Genomic DNA, 15,537 nt, shown 5'->3' with positions numbered 1-15,537 from the left:
TTTTTTGGGGTTTTCCCCAAGCTATCATTGAACCTCCAAAGTGCAACTGCAAACCCTAAGGACCCCTTGACCCCGGAGCCTGTTGGTCATCTTCCCCCCTCCACCATTGTAAACGGTCCATTGGCAGCGATGCTGCAGGAACCAATACTTCTCAAGGTGATCCACAGGAGACACCCCCCTCTGCCCCCCCCCCCCCGCCCGCCGCCGCCGCCAATACCACCCTGGGGTGGGGAGCACCCTTGCCTCATTGCACCCTGGGGTGGGAAGCACTCTCGCCCACCCCTCACCCCAGGGTGGGGAGCACCCCCTCGCCCCCCCGCCCCTCCCTCTACCACATCCCAGGGTGGGGAGCACCCTCGACCACCACTCGGGGTGACACAGTACACCTCAACCCACGTTACAAGTCGTCCCGAGCTCGAACAGCAACAACTGACAGGGGCACAATGCACAATGTTTTATTGTTAATCTTGCTGACTTATGACAGATGGGCATTAATTTCTCAGAAGATTACTGCTTCAAATAAATGTGCTTCTTAGTCGTCTCCATGTTTGTGATGTGAAAATGTCTTTCAATGTGACCATGTCTTGCATAATTTAATTTACTTATAATATATAATTGAAAAATATTAATGCACCTAAATTAATTGCAGTTAACAGCCAAAAGGGGCATGAAATATTTGCAGTCTCTTTGAGTGTATGGAACAAAGAAACTCAAGAGCTGGAGTAGGCCATTCGGCCCTTCGAACCTGCTCTGCCATGGGATAGCCAGTCTTCCCAACAATTAAAATTTATATATTTATTAGTCACAAGGAAGACTGACATGAACACTGCAATGAGATTATTGTGAAATTCCCATAGTCGCCACACTCCGGGTGCCTGTTCGGGTCAATGTACCTTTCCAGCATGTCTTTCGGACTGTGGGAGGAAACCGGAGCACCCGGAGGAAACCCACGCAGACACGGGGAGAAAGTGTAAACTCCACACAGACAGGGACCCAAGCCGGGAATCGAACTCAGGTCCCTGGTGCTGTGAGACAGCAGTGCTAACCACTGTGCCACCATGCTGCCCATATTCTGACGCATTGGCAAGTTTTTTTTATTCATTCATGAGACAGGGGCATCACTGGCTGGCCAGCATTTATTGCCCATCCTGAGTTGCCCAAGGGCAGTTGAGAGTGAACCGCATTGTTGTGGCACTGAAGCCACGTGTAGGCCAGGCAGGGTAAGGACAGCAGATTTCCTTCCCTGAAGGACATTAGTGAACCAGATGGGTTTTTCTGACAATCGACAGTGGTTTCATGGCCATCAGTAGAGTCTTAATTCCAGATATTTTTTATTGAATTCACATTTCACCATCTGCTGTGGCGGGATTCGAACCCAGGTCCCCAGAACATTAGCTGAATTTCTGGATTAATAGTCTAGCAATAATATCACAAGGCCATCGCCTCCCCGTGTAGTAGGGTTGTTTGGTAAGTGGTCTGAGGTGGGCCTCTGCCCCGCCTAAGTAGTCCATGGAGTTTTCTTTTGCCTCATTAGGTGGTCCATGGGCAAAAAAAAAAGTTCGGAACCACTGATCCAAACCCTCCATCATTTTAAAAACCTCTATCAAATCTCCTCTTCTCCTTCTCTGCTCCTGGGTGAGCACTCCAATTTTCTCCAGTCTGTCCAAGTGACTGCAGTCCTTCTTTGCCGGGACCATTCGCAAGATTCTTCTCGTGAATCTGATAAATTCTAACCCTAGAACCTCCCCATCGAAGATATGAGCCCATAGGGTAGTGCTCCTCATCACGCTTAGGGCCTGGGTGGGATTGTTGTTGGTGCAGTCTGGATGGGCCGAATGACCTCCTTCACCACTGTCGGGATTCTACAATTCTTCTACAATTCTTGTGGACTCTCCCATTTGATTCAGAAAATAGTGGGGTTCAAATCCATTCCAAAAAAGCCTTGAGTGCACAAATTGATGTTGGCATCTGACTGAGCGACTGTTGCGTTGTCTTTTGGACAACTTTGGCCCAGTCTGTCCTCTAAGGTCGATGTGAAAATGTCCATTACACTATTCAATAAGACTGGACGAGTTGCCCTGGCCAATATGTAGCCTCTTCAAAAGGCACCATTAAACAGATTATCTGGTCATTAAATTATTACTGTTTGTTGGACCTCACTGTGCACAAACTGGCTCCCACATTTTTAACAGTAGCTACACTTCAGCCTTATTGGCTGCTGGGTGCTTTGGCATATCCCGAAGTTGCGATGGAGGTGCATTCTGCCCATTGAGTCAGCACCAACCACAATCCCGCCCAGGCCCTATCCCCATCATATTTGCCCCGCTTGTCCCTCTAACCTACGCATCCCAGGATGCTAAGGGGCAATTTATCATGGCCAATCAACCTAACCCGCACATCTTTGGAATGTGGGAGGAAACCGGAGCACCCGGAGGAAACCCACGCCGACACGGGGAGAATGTGCAGACTCCACACAGACAGTGACCCAAATCGGAAATCAAACCCAACTGTGCCACTGTGCTGCCCCAACTGTGCCACCGTGCTGCCCCAACTGTGCCACTGTGCTGCCCCAACTGTGCCACTGTGCTGCCCCAACTGTGCCACTGTGCTGCCCCAACTGTGCCACTGTGCTGCCCCAACTGTGCCACCATGCTGCCCAACTGTGCCACCGTGCCACCCCAACTGTGCCACTGTGCTGCCCCAATTGTGCCACTGTGCTGCCCCAAGTTCTTTTCATTTCTTTCCGTATCCATGTACACCTGGGGTTTCCGCTTAAGCTCCCAATGCGGTTGCACATGTTTCAGTAGCAGACTGCGCTGCCTGCCGCCACTGTGACATGATCAAACACTTGCGTGGGAGATGTCCAAGCCACACCTGGAAATTGGTCAGTTCTGTCCCGAAAATTGACTCTGTTGACAATAGCTCAACAGCTTCAGAGAAACTGCTCAATTGTAACAGCGAGCCTTTCTCCAAAAACAGTCAAGGCAAATATAATCTCTGACAGCGAAGTGGCATTTTAAATGCAAATGTATTAGGTCAGTGGCTTGAGACTGGCAGGTCGATAGTATCAGCATGGATGGGTGTTCTAATGACTGTAAACTAACTGCCGGTGCCGACTGTCTGTTTGTTCCCATCGTTTTCAAGCGAGCCGTTGCAAATTGCGGCCTCAACTGTTGGGTGGCAAGGCAGCATCTTGCATCGTGCCCCTCAGCTGCAGGAGGGGTGGGCACCAGGTAAGGGCGTTTTGCTGGAGGAAGGAAAGGGTCAAAGTGGACACGACATGTGGAGAAAGAGGAGATTGAAGTGACGGGGACTGAAGGCTGGGTTTGAAAGGAAATGTCTGAAGGTTACCACTGACTGGAAGGGGAGAGATGTGAAGATGATATTCAAGTTTGATACCATCTACAAAAAACAACTTACTTCAACTTCAACCTCATTAGAACTCAAGCACACTTTTGTGCTTTTTAACTCTCTGTTTCTTGCTCCACGACTCAGATCTTTGATTTGATTTGATTTATTATTGCCACATGTGTTAGTAGGCAGTGAAAAGTATTGTTTCTTGCACGTTATACAGACAAGGCATACCGTTGATAGAGAAGGAAAGGAGAGAGTGCAGAATGTAGAGTTACAATCATAGCTAGGGTGCAGAGAAAGATCAGCTTAATGCGAGGTAGGTCCATTGAAAAGTCTGACGGCAGCAGGGAAGAAGCTGTTCTTGAGTCGGTTGGTATGGGACCTCAGACTTTTGTATCTTTCTCCTGACAGGAGAAGGTGGAAGAGAGAATGTCAGGGGTTGCATGGGGTCCTTGATTATGCTGGCTACTTTTCCGATGCAGCGGGAAGTGTAGACAGAGTCAATGGATGGGAGGCTGGTTTTCAAGATCTCGAAGTACAAATTACACGTGCACGGCAGAGATTTATTTTTCTGTGCAGTCAGTGAGGGAAGCCAGCTGAATATTTTACGTTTTTTCAAACAGTCTTGGTTAAGAGTGGTTGGGGTGTGGAATGGACTGCCTGCAGTGATAGTGGAGTCAGACACTTTAGGAACATTTAAGCGGTTATTGGATAGGCACATGGAGCACACCAGGATGATAGGGAGTGGGATAGCTTGATCTTGGTTTCAGATAAAGCTCGGCACAACATCGTGGGCCGAAGGGCCTGTTCTGTGCTGTACTGTTCTATGTTCTATGTTCTAAGCTGTTAATGTTTACCTCTGTAAAATGTTACCTGTCAGCAATACATCCGGAACATCACTTTAGGCTGTGAAAATTAGTACGGTATTTTCCATCATTTGAATTGATGGGTAGTGAATGCGGTAGCCATCCTTCACAAGTTCCGACCAGCAATGATCAGGGTTAACTGTGATATATTAACCCAGTAAAACGCATCAATGCAGGGGATCAATCAGTTTATAAAACTCTCAAACGTGCATTCAACACGCTGCATCCCCACCCTGCAAACAGCTCAGCCCTCATTCATGGCCACAACTTCCTCAAATGTGAATCCAAAGAGCTTCTACAAATACATAAAGGGCAAAAGAGTAACAAGGGAGAGAGTAGGGCCTCTTAAGGATCAACAAGGTCATCTATATGCGGATCTACAAGAGATGGGCGAGATCCTAAATGAATATTTCTCATCAGTATTTACTGTTGAGAAAAGCATGGATGTTAGGGAACTTGGGGAAATAAATAGTGATGTCTTGAGGAGTGTACATATTACAGAGAAGGAGGTGCTGGAAGTCTCAAAGCGCATCAAGGTAGATAAATCCCTGGGACCTGGTGAAGTGTATCCCAGGACGTTATGGGAGGCTAGGGAGGAAATTGCGGGTCCCCTAGCCGAGATATTTGAATCATCGATAGTCACGGGTGAGGTGCCTGAAGATTGGAGAGTGGCAAATGTTGTGCCTTTGTTTAAAAAGGGCTGCAGGGAAAAGCCTGGGAACTACAGGCCAGTTAGCCTCACATCTGTGGTGGGTAAATTGTTGGAAGGTATTTTGAGAGACAGGATCTACAGGCATTTAGAGATGCAAGGACTGATTATGGACAGTTAGCATGGCTTTGTGAGTGGAAAATCATGTCTCACAAATTTGATTGAGTTTTTGAAGGGGTAACCAAGAAGGTAGATGAGGGCAGTGCAGTTGATGTTCTCTACATGGACTTTAGCATGGCCTTTGATAAGGTACCGCATGGTAGGTTGTTGCATAAAGTTAAATCTCACGGGATCCAGGGTGAGGTATCGAAATGGATACAAAATTGGCTCTTGACAGAAGCCAGAGGGTGGTTGTAGAGAGTTGTTTTTCAAACTGGAGGCCTGTGACCAGCGGTGTGCCTCAGGGATCAGTGCTGGGCCCACTGTTATTTGTCATTTATATTAATGATTTGGATGAGAATATAGGGGGCATGGTTAGTAAGTTTGCAGATAACACCAAGATTGGTGGCATAGTGGACAGTGAAGAAAGTTATCTCCAATTGCAACGGGATCTTGATCAATTGGACCAGTGGGCTGACAAATGGCAGATGGAGTTTAATTTAGACAAATGCGAGGTCTTGCATTTTGGCAGATTGAACCAGGGCAGGACTTACTCAGTTAATGGTAGGGCATTGGGGAGAGTTACAGAACAAAGAGATCGAGGGATAAATGTTCATAGCTCCTTGAAAGTGGAGTCACAGGTGGACAGAGTGGTGAAGAAGGCATTCGGCATGCTTGGTTTCATCGGTCAGAACATTGAATACAGGAGTTGGGACATCTTATTGAAGTTGTACAAGACATTGGTAAGGCCACATTTGGAATACTGTGTGCAATTCTGGTCACCCTATTATAGAAAGGATATTATTAAACTAGAAAGAGTGCAGAAAAGATTTACAAGGATGCTACCGGGACTTGATGGATTGAGTTATCAGGAGAGGCTGAATAGACTGGGACTTTTCTCCCTGGAATGTAGGAGGCTGAGGGGTGACCTTATAGAGGTCTATAAAATAATGAGGGGCATAGATCAGCTAGATAGTCAATATCCTTTCCCAAAGGTAGGGGAGTCTAAAGCTAGAGGGCATAGGTTTAAGGTGAGAGGGGAGAGATACAAAAGTGTCCAGAGGGGCAATTTTTTCACACAGAAGGTGGTGAGTGTCTGGAACAAGCTGCCAGAGGTAGTAGTAGAGGCAGGTACAATTTTATCTTTTAAAAAGCATTTAGATAGTTACATGGGTACGATGGGTATAGAGGGATATGGGCCAAATGTGGGCAATTGGGATTAGCTTTGGGGTTTTAAACAAAAAAAGGGCGGCATGGACAAGTTGGGCCAAAGGGCCTGTTTCCATGCTGCAAACCTCTATGACTCTATGACTCTAAGTGCCTTTGCTCCACCAAAGGCCATGATGGTGGCGTTGGACTGGGGTGGGCAGTTAGAAGTCTCACAACACCAGGTTCACAGAATCACAGAATACTACAGTGCAGAAGAGGCTCTTCGACCCATTGAGTCTCCACCGACGCATGCAATGCCCTGACCTGCCCACCTAATCCTACTTGCCAGCACTTGGCCCAAAGCCTTGAATGTTATGATGTGCCAACTACTCATCCAGGTACTTTTTAAAGGATGTGAGGCATCCCGCTCCACCACCCTCCTCGGCAGTGCATTCCAAACCATCACCACGCTCTGAGTAAAAAAATGTTTCCTCACATTCCCCCTTAAACCTCCCACCCCTCACTTCTAACTTGCGTCCCCTCGTAACTGACCCTTCAACTAGCGTGAACAGCTGCTCCCCATCCATCCTGTCCATGTCCCTCCTAATCTTGAACACCTCAATCAGGTCACCCCTCAGTCTTCTCTGCTCCAACGAAAACAACCCAAGCCTATACAACCTTTCTTTATAAGTTAAATGCTCTATCTCAGGCAGCATCCTGGTAAATGTCCTCTGCACCCCCTCCAAGTGCGATCACATCCTTCCTATAATGTGGTGACCAGAACTGCACACAGTACTCCAGCTGTGGCCACACCAAAGTTCTATGCAACTCCATCATGACCTCACTGCTTTTGTAATCTATTCCCCAAAGCTAAAGTTAAAGTCCAATGAGTTTTTTTGGAATCACGCATTTTCGGAGGAGGTGGTGGAAGTAGATTCTATAACGATATTCAAGAGGCATCTGGACAGGTACGTGAATAGGCAGGGAATAGAGGGATATGGACCACGTAGAGGCAAAAATAATTAGTGAGGCACCCTTTCACTCCCTCTCACTTATCACACTTCGGAGATCTCGTGTTGCGAAAGCTGGTGATTCCAAATCAACCTGTTGGACTTTAACCTGGTGTGAGACTTCTTACTGTGTTCACCATAAGCAACATTCCCCTCCAGCCCCAGCCCCCCCAAACCCCCCATGTCTGTGTTCTCACTGTGTTCTGAACAGTGTTACATAGAAACATAGAAGATAGGAGCAGGAGGAGGCCATTTGGCCCTTCGAGCCTGCTCCGCCATTCATTACGATCATGGCTGACCATCCAACTCAATAGCCTCATCCTGCTTCCTCCCCATAACCTTTGATCCTGTTCGCCAAAAGTGCTATATCCAGCCGCCTCTTGAATGCATTCAATGTTTTGGCATCAACTACTTCCTGTGGTAATGAATTCCACAGGCTCACCACTATTTGGGTGAAGAAATGTCTCCTCATCTCCGTCCTAAATGGTCTACCCTGAATCCTCAGACTGTGACCCCTGGTTCTGGACTCCCCCACCATCGGGAACATCCTCCCTGCATCTACCCTGTCTAGTCCTGTTAGAATTTTATAAGTCTCTATGAGATCACCCCCTCACTTATCTGAACTCCAGCGAAAACAATCCTAACCTAGGCATAAAATGGTTCGGCACAGACAAGAAGGGCCAAAAGGCCTGTTTCTGAGCTGTAATTTTCTATGGTTCTATGGTTCTAGTCAATCTTTCCTCAGACATCAGTCCCGCCATCCCCGGAATCAGCCTGGTAAACCTTTGCTGCACTCTCTCTCGAGAGCAGTTGGTGATGGCTGGGTGTGATGTGCACACATATTTCATCTTGGATTTGTTCCACAGAACCAAGCAGATGGTACTCACAATTACCTCAGGCTGTACCTGTTTGGGTGCTGTGCGGTCATTACATGCATCACTGTGTGTACGGACAACTTCGTGCAAAATCATAAAACAATCATGTAATCCCTCACTTTCTTTTCCTTCATTCACAGGGCGCTGGCATCACTGGCAAACACAACACTTATTGGCCATGCCGAGGTGTCCTTAGCACTGAGGCAGTCGGGAACCACCTTGTTCGGTGTAACTGACTGAGAGGGCAATTTGGAGTCAAAGAACAAAGAACAGGCCCTTCGGCCCACTAAGTGTCTGCCAACACAGATGCCTCTCTAATTCTTTTTGCCTCTACGTGATCCGTATCTCTCTATTTCCTGCCTATTCATGTATCTATCCAGATGCCTCTTGAACGTTGTTCTAGGATCTGCTTCCACCACCTCCTCCAGCAGCGCTTTCCAGGAATTCACCACCCTCTGCGTGAAAAACTTGCCCCTTACATCGCATTTAAACTTCCCCCCTCTCACTCCTAACCTATGCCCCTGAGTAATTGATCCTTCGACCCTGGGAAATAGATTCTGACTGTCCACTCTATCCAAGCCTGTCATAATCTTGTAAACCTCTATCAGGTCCCCACTCATCCTCCGACACTCCAATGAAAACAATCCAAGTTTGTTCAACCTTTCTTCATAGTCCATATTCTCCAAACCAGACAACATCCTGGTAAATCTGTTCTTCACCCTTTCCAATGCATCAGCATCCTTCCGGTGGTGTGGCGACCGGAATTTACACAATACTCCAGATGCAGCCTCACCAAAGTCTTGTACAGCCTCAACTTGATTCTCCAATTCCAATATTTAATGCCCCAACCGATGAAGGCCAGCATGCCACACGCCTTCTTGACCACCTTGTCCATCTGAGTTGCCACCTTCAGGGAACTGTGGATCTGCACACCTAGATCGCTCTGAATGCCAATATTTCCAATGGCTCTACCATTTACTGTATACTTTCCTTCTGCAGTTGACCTTCCAAATTACATCACCTCATATTTGTCTGGGTTCAGTTCCATCTGCCACCTTTCAGCCCAGGTCTCCAGCCAATTTATATCCTGCTGTATCCTCTGACAATCCTCCTCACTACCCACTACTCCCCCAATTTTTGAATCATCTGCAAACTTACTAATCAGACCACCTACATTTTCCTCCAAATCATTTATATATATATTACAAACAGCAGAGGCTCCAGCACTGATCCTTGTGGAACACTGCTTGTCACAGACCTCCAGTTAGAAAAGTACCCTTCCACTGCTGCTCTCTTTTCTCTGCCAAGCCAGTTTTATATCCATCTTACCAGCTCACCTCGGATCCCGTATGACTGCACCTTCTGTATCAGCCTGCTATGAGGAACCTTATCAAAGGATTTACTAAAGTCCATGTATACAACATCCGCTGGCCTGCCCTGGTCAATTTGTCTTGTCACTTCCTCAAAGAACTCAATCAGGTTTGTGAGCCATGACTTTCCCTTCACAAAACCATGCTGCATATCGCTAATAAGCCTAATCTCTTCCAGATGTGAATACATTGCATCCCTAAGAATCTTCTCCAATAATTTCCCCACCACTGATGTAAGGTTCACAGGCCTGTAATGTCCTGGATTATCTCTTCTGCCCTTCTTAAACAGAGGAACAATGTTAGCTACTCTCCAATCCTCTGCTACCTCGCCCGTGACTAAAGAGGATAAAAAGATTTTGGCCAAGGCCTCAGCAATTTCTTCCCTCGCCTCTCTCAGTATTCTGGGATAGGCCCTATCTGGCCCTGGGGACTTGTCCACCTTAATGTTTTTTAAAACCTCCTCCTCAACAACGTTGCTGTGGGTTTGGAGTCACAGAGATCTCTCAGACCAGCTCAGGCAGGCAAATCTCCCTCCCTGGAAGAGATTAGTGAACCAGATGGGTTTTCACCACATCCAATCGTTACATGATGATGATTACTGGTCGTTTTTTTTTCATTAAATTACAGATTGATTTCCTAAACCTCAAATTCCCTCGTGCACTTGGTGGAATTTGAACTGAAGTGTCTGGATTACTACTCCAGTGACACGACCACAATGCTATTGTACCCGACATTAACCCAGTACTTAGCATGTATTTGTTGTATTCATCTTACCTTCACAGATCTGTTTCTTAACAGTCTCTACCAGATGAACACGAGTGCCATTCTTTCCTCATCTGGGATGGTACTCTAACAGGCAGCCTATGTCTGCCTATGCCACTGGGTTGTTCTACTTTGAGGGAGTGTTGCCTTTAAGAACGAGGGCTCAAGGGATCAAGACTGAGTGATTTCCTCAGTGGAAATGATTCAATACATTATCTGTTCCATCATGGTATCCATCATCTAATATGTGTAGCCTTGTAATCTATTTTCAGGTCTAAGACCTTACTTGCTGCATACCCGCCAATATTCTCTGATAAAACATCAGTGAAACATCTTTTGTCTCCACCCTTCACACTCTCACTGGCATCCTCTCACTTAAGCATCTCACAGGCCAAATGTTTACTGTAATAGTCATTACATATCCCTTTGCTTCTGTGTAAACCAGGAGCCTTCTTCCTGATCTCAAACCAAGCTCAGTGGGAGCAGGAGACAGCTGCAGTCCTGAGGATGACACATTTTCACACCTGTTAGCTACTTTCTTGTTACAGGGCTGTAGACACCCAACAGAAAGAGATTCCGTGGTTCCATAACTCAATTTAGCCGGACAGTGACCCGAAGCTGGAATTGAACCCTGGTCCCTGGCACGGTGAGGCAGTAGTGATAACCACTGTGCCACGTACCACCATTTCTGGCCACCAATCCCTCGTGGCACAGGGAAATTCTCAATCTTTCAGGCATTACCAACTGACAAAGGGCAACAGGTTGCACCCCAATCCTGAAGAGGTGACTTCGGGTGTCCATGGCTACTTTTTTTGTTACATTAATGATTTAGGCTTTTCGCAATTGCTACTTAAGATGTGGTATTTTGTTACTGAATCGTTCAGGAAGTAAAAAATGATTTGATATCTATTTCTGCAAACAATGTGAAGAATCCAGATTCATTGTGTGAAATCTAGGTTGGCATCATTAGTTGCAAAGTTCTTGAAGCCTACAGCCCAATGACAGTCTTCTTTGTTATTTTTCTAATCACAGAATCCTGCAGTGCAGAAAAGGCCCTTCGGCCCATTGAGTCTGCACCGACGCATGAAAGACCCTGACCTGTCCACCAAATCCCACTTGCCAGCACTTGGCCCATCGCCTTGAATGTTATGGTGTGCCAAGTACTCATCCAGGTACTTTTTAAAGGATGGGAGGTATCCCGCCTCCACCACCACCCTCCCAGGTAATGCATTCCAGACCGTCACCACCCTCTGAGTAAAAAGGTTTTTCCTCAAATTCCCCCCTCAACCTCCCACCCCTCACTTTTAACTTGTGTCCCCTCATAATTGACCCTTCAATTAAGGGGAACAGCTGCGCCCTATCCACCCTGTCCATGCCCCTCATAATCTTGAACACCTCAATCAGGTCGCCCCCTCAGTCTTCTCTGCTCCAGAGAAAACAACCCAAGCCTATCCAACCTCGCTTTATAACTAAGGAGTGTACATTCCCCATTGATTCAATCTCGATGTGTCCCCTCACTATTCCCCCATCGGGAGAAATGCCAGGTGCAAAGCCAAAGTCAAATGATCTTAACTCAGTCCCATTTTACAACAACACCACACGTGAAATTACAGCACTTGTCACAACTGCAGAACGTTCCTCTGTACTGTGCATGTCAATTTGAGACGTAGTCACCAGTTTCACATCGGAAATGTAATAGCTCATTTGCATAAGGTCGGCCATCATGAATATCAATATGATAATGAGCAGATAGTCTGGGTTTGTGATGTTGATGAACAGAACATCATATTTGGGGCAGCACGGCGGCACAGTGGTTAGCACTGCTGCCTCATTGCGCCAGGGACCCGGGTTCGATTCCCGGCTTGGGTCACTGTCTGTGTGGAATTTGCACATTGTCCCCGTGCTTGCGTGGGTTTCCTCCGGGTGCTCCGGTTTCCTCCCACAGTCCAAAGATGTGCGAGTTAAGTGGATTGGCCATGCTAAATTGCCCCAGTGTCAGGGGGACTAGTTAGGGTAAATGCATGGGGTTATGTGAATAGGGCCTGGGTGAGATTGTGGTCGGTGCAGACTGGATGGGCCGAATGGCCTCCTTCTGCACTGTAGGGATTCGATGATTCTATGATGAAGGCCAGGAGACTGGGAAAAATTCCTCTGCTCTTCCTCAGAATAGTACCAAGGAATCTTTTTAACATTTGCCCGCAAGACTGAGCCTCAGCTTTCAATACTTTCGCTCCCCCTCCCCCAGTACTATTTTGTCTGCACCCTCCCTGGAGTGCGCCTAAGTACTCGCACCACCTTCATTCGCTCCGTACTAACAACAGTGCATGAAGTCTTCTCTCTTCGGCAGAGAAGGCAGAGGGAGGTTTCTCTCAGCCCAGCTTTCCCGTGGCATCCTGGTGGTCACACACACCCAAGAGGGCGCAACGCTGAACTTGGGAGAGGGGAAGTGCAGGATCCAAGACATGTGGGCCTTTCCGATCAGCTCTAAGGTCCGAGATGTCACCAGGTCGGAGGAAATCTGTTCAGCCAATTCAATCCCGCACAGAGCTGAAATTCTTGAGTCGCCCGAAAATCAACTCAAAAAAAAATCAGTTGTTTTTAACCTCGCTAGTCAGAATTGAGAAAAAAATGGGCATAACTGTGTCTTGTCAGGGATTGATTTACCTTAAAGATCAATTTGCAAGAGGGAAGTTTGACACAAGTGGTCGGAGATTAATTGGAATGCAAAAATAATCAGGACTTGTGATTGTCCATTGGAAATATGTAAACGGATGGGAACAAGTTAAAGGATTTGAGCTCCACTGGATACAACATTCCCTTATCATGAAACTATATCATAGTTATATATATATATTTATCTCCGCGCACACTGCAGAGTGAATTAAGATCGAAACTGAGTTGAATTACAGAGATGCTGCAGTTAAAATGATCCCCAAGTAAATTATTTAAATGGAAGAGATAAAATAAATACTAAAAAAAAAGTTTCAGCATCAGGGAATCGACGGTGTTGGAAATAAAATAGTGCGCGATTTGTCATTGGGAAGGAGGTGGCGTGGGGAAAGTGAGGGGGTGTGGGGCGCGGGGGGGGGGGGGAGATGGCTGTTGGACTAGTTGGCAAGCTGTGCCCACCTTCAGCACTCGCCCCACAGGGTGGCATTCCGCCAATCTGAGTTACAAGGGGGAAGTGGGACCAGGAAATAAATAAACAAGGCGGCGGGTTTCTCTCTCTCTCCTCCTCACACGGCTCCACACACTACCGCCACCCCCAACCCCAGCCCCACTCTTGCAGCACTTTCTCTGAATATCAATCTTCTCCCGGCAAATGCAAATTGTCATCTGTGGAAGGCACTTGGCAAGACCGGAGGACCAACCCCCCACCCCCTCTCCTCCCTTCTACCACCAACCCAAAAAAAATCCCCTTCCCTCCTCGCCTGTCTAGTAGAAAGACAAGTGGGAGGGGAGGGGGGGGGGGGAGAGAGAAAAACTGCTGCAGTTTGACAAATACTCTTCAGATTCGCGAGGAAATTGAATTAGCTGGAATGATGTATAATGCAAAAAAATGTCATGTCATAATGCAGCAAGCGCAAGTAATTCTGTCCCCGACGCTTTTTATTTGTGGGGGGTGGGGGGGGGGTGTGGGGGGAGAGGGGTGGTAGGGAGTGGGGAGATAAAATGAAATTAATAAAGGAGTCAACAATTGTTACGTCCCCCCCCCCCCCCACCCCTTTCCCTTATGTTGTGAACGAAAAGAGAGAGATGTATTTAACACACACACACACATATGAGGGTTGGTACACATTTCTGTAAAGCGAGAGAGAGAGAGACAGAGAAGGGGTGGGAGGGGGGATGTGGGTGTCTCTACAACGCGTCAGGGCTACTAGATCAGCACGCTAGCGCGCTCAGATTGGAAAGGGCTTTTGGAGAGAGAGTATGTGTATGTGTGTGTATGTGTGTGTGTCTTGGTGCTGAAGTTACAGACAAGTGCTGTTCCAACAGAGGAAAGGGCAGAGAGAGAGAGAGGGAGGGAGAGGCTGACGGAGGACAGGCGGGCTGGTGTGTGTGTGTGGGGGTGGGGGGTGGAGAGGGGATTTGGGGGGGGGTGGGGGGGAGAGTGAAAAAAAATAGCACCGTTGTCCGAGGTTGGAAAGTGAAGCAGGTTCTGCCACCTCCCTCCCCAGTCCTTGCTCCGTCCCAGAGATGGGCGCCCGGCGGCTCCGGGCGAGGGATTTGGCCAGAGGATCGCTTGCGCCAACTTTGCCCCGCTGGCAGCGCGCCCCTTCCCCTCCCCGCGCCCGCCTCTCCGCCCTTTCATGGCAGCCCTGACCAGCTGGCAGAGTGCAGAGCGCCTGGGGAGCATCTCCGTCGCTGTCGGGACCTCAGCCTTGCCCATGAATTCCTGCGAGCCCTGACCCTGACGGCGAGGCAAGCATGCAGCCTGAAGTCTGAAGCGAGAGGAGGTGGGGGTGGGGGGTGGGGGGGGGAAAGAAATACAACCGCCGGGAGGCAAGCGGACTCGCCGATAGAAGGATGGGTGAGTAGAATCAGAGTTTAACTCCCCCTCTTCCCCCCCCTCCCCCTCCACCTCCCCCTCCACTCTCCCTCCTCCCCCGCTAATCACTGGATCCGAACGCTTTGTCGCGGGGCCAGAGTAATGAAGGATGCCAACTCACACATCTGTCGGGGCTGTGCTGTTCAGGTGCTGATGAGGGAGCATGTCACGCTAAAAGGGCTATCTGGCCTGAGTTAAGACCCCTTTCCCTAATGCAAAATAAAGCTGGGCTAATAGACACGGTGCAAATAAAGTAAGGTGTATTCACCATGTAAATATCCAGCAGGCAGATATTCACCAACTAAATATCCATCAAATATTCACCAAGGAAATAGTCACCAAATATCCACCAAATAAATATTCACCAACTTAATATTCCCCAATTAAATATTCCCCAACTAAATATTCGGCAAATATTCACCAAGGAAATAGTCACCAAATATCCACCAAATAAATATTCACCAACTTAATATTCCCCAATTAAATATTCTCCAACTAAATATTCGGCAAATATTCACCAAGGAAATAGTCACCAAATATTCCCCAAATAAATATTCACCAACTTAATATTCATCAAATATTCACCAAGGAAATCTTCACCAACTAAATATTTGTCAAATATTCACCAAGTAATGAATGACCATGTAAATAGTTAGCAAGTGGGTATTCACCAATATTCAAGTAAATATTCACGACATAATTATTCACCATGTAAATATTCACTATATAAATAGATTTCTTTCTCGCTCTGAAACAATGCAGTTGAGAACAGCAGGGCATTGTAACTTTGCAAT

General features: G+C 47.3%; 1 protein-coding gene across 1 annotated transcript in view; it reads left to right on the top strand.

Annotated features, from left to right (window-relative positions):
- Positions 1-14,682: 14,682 nt before the first annotated feature.
- Positions 14,683-15,537, top strand: part of LOC144509786 (leucine-rich repeat transmembrane neuronal protein 4-like) — a 243,770-nt gene continuing 242,915 nt past the window's right edge. Inside the window, exon 1 of the mRNA XM_078238572.1 lies at positions 14,683-14,725. Coding sequence (XP_078094698.1) covers positions 14,722-14,725 — 4 coding nt within the window. The 5' untranslated portion in view covers positions 14,683-14,721. The remainder of the gene's footprint in view (positions 14,726-15,537) is intronic.

Source organism: Mustelus asterias, chromosome 22 (assembly GCF_964213995.1).
Source record: "Mustelus asterias chromosome 22, sMusAst1.hap1.1, whole genome shotgun sequence".
Taxonomy (NCBI): domain Eukaryota; kingdom Metazoa; phylum Chordata; class Chondrichthyes; order Carcharhiniformes; family Triakidae; genus Mustelus; species Mustelus asterias.
Note: the sequence above shows the minus strand (reverse complement) of the source record. Positions and strands in the feature narration are given on the sequence as shown.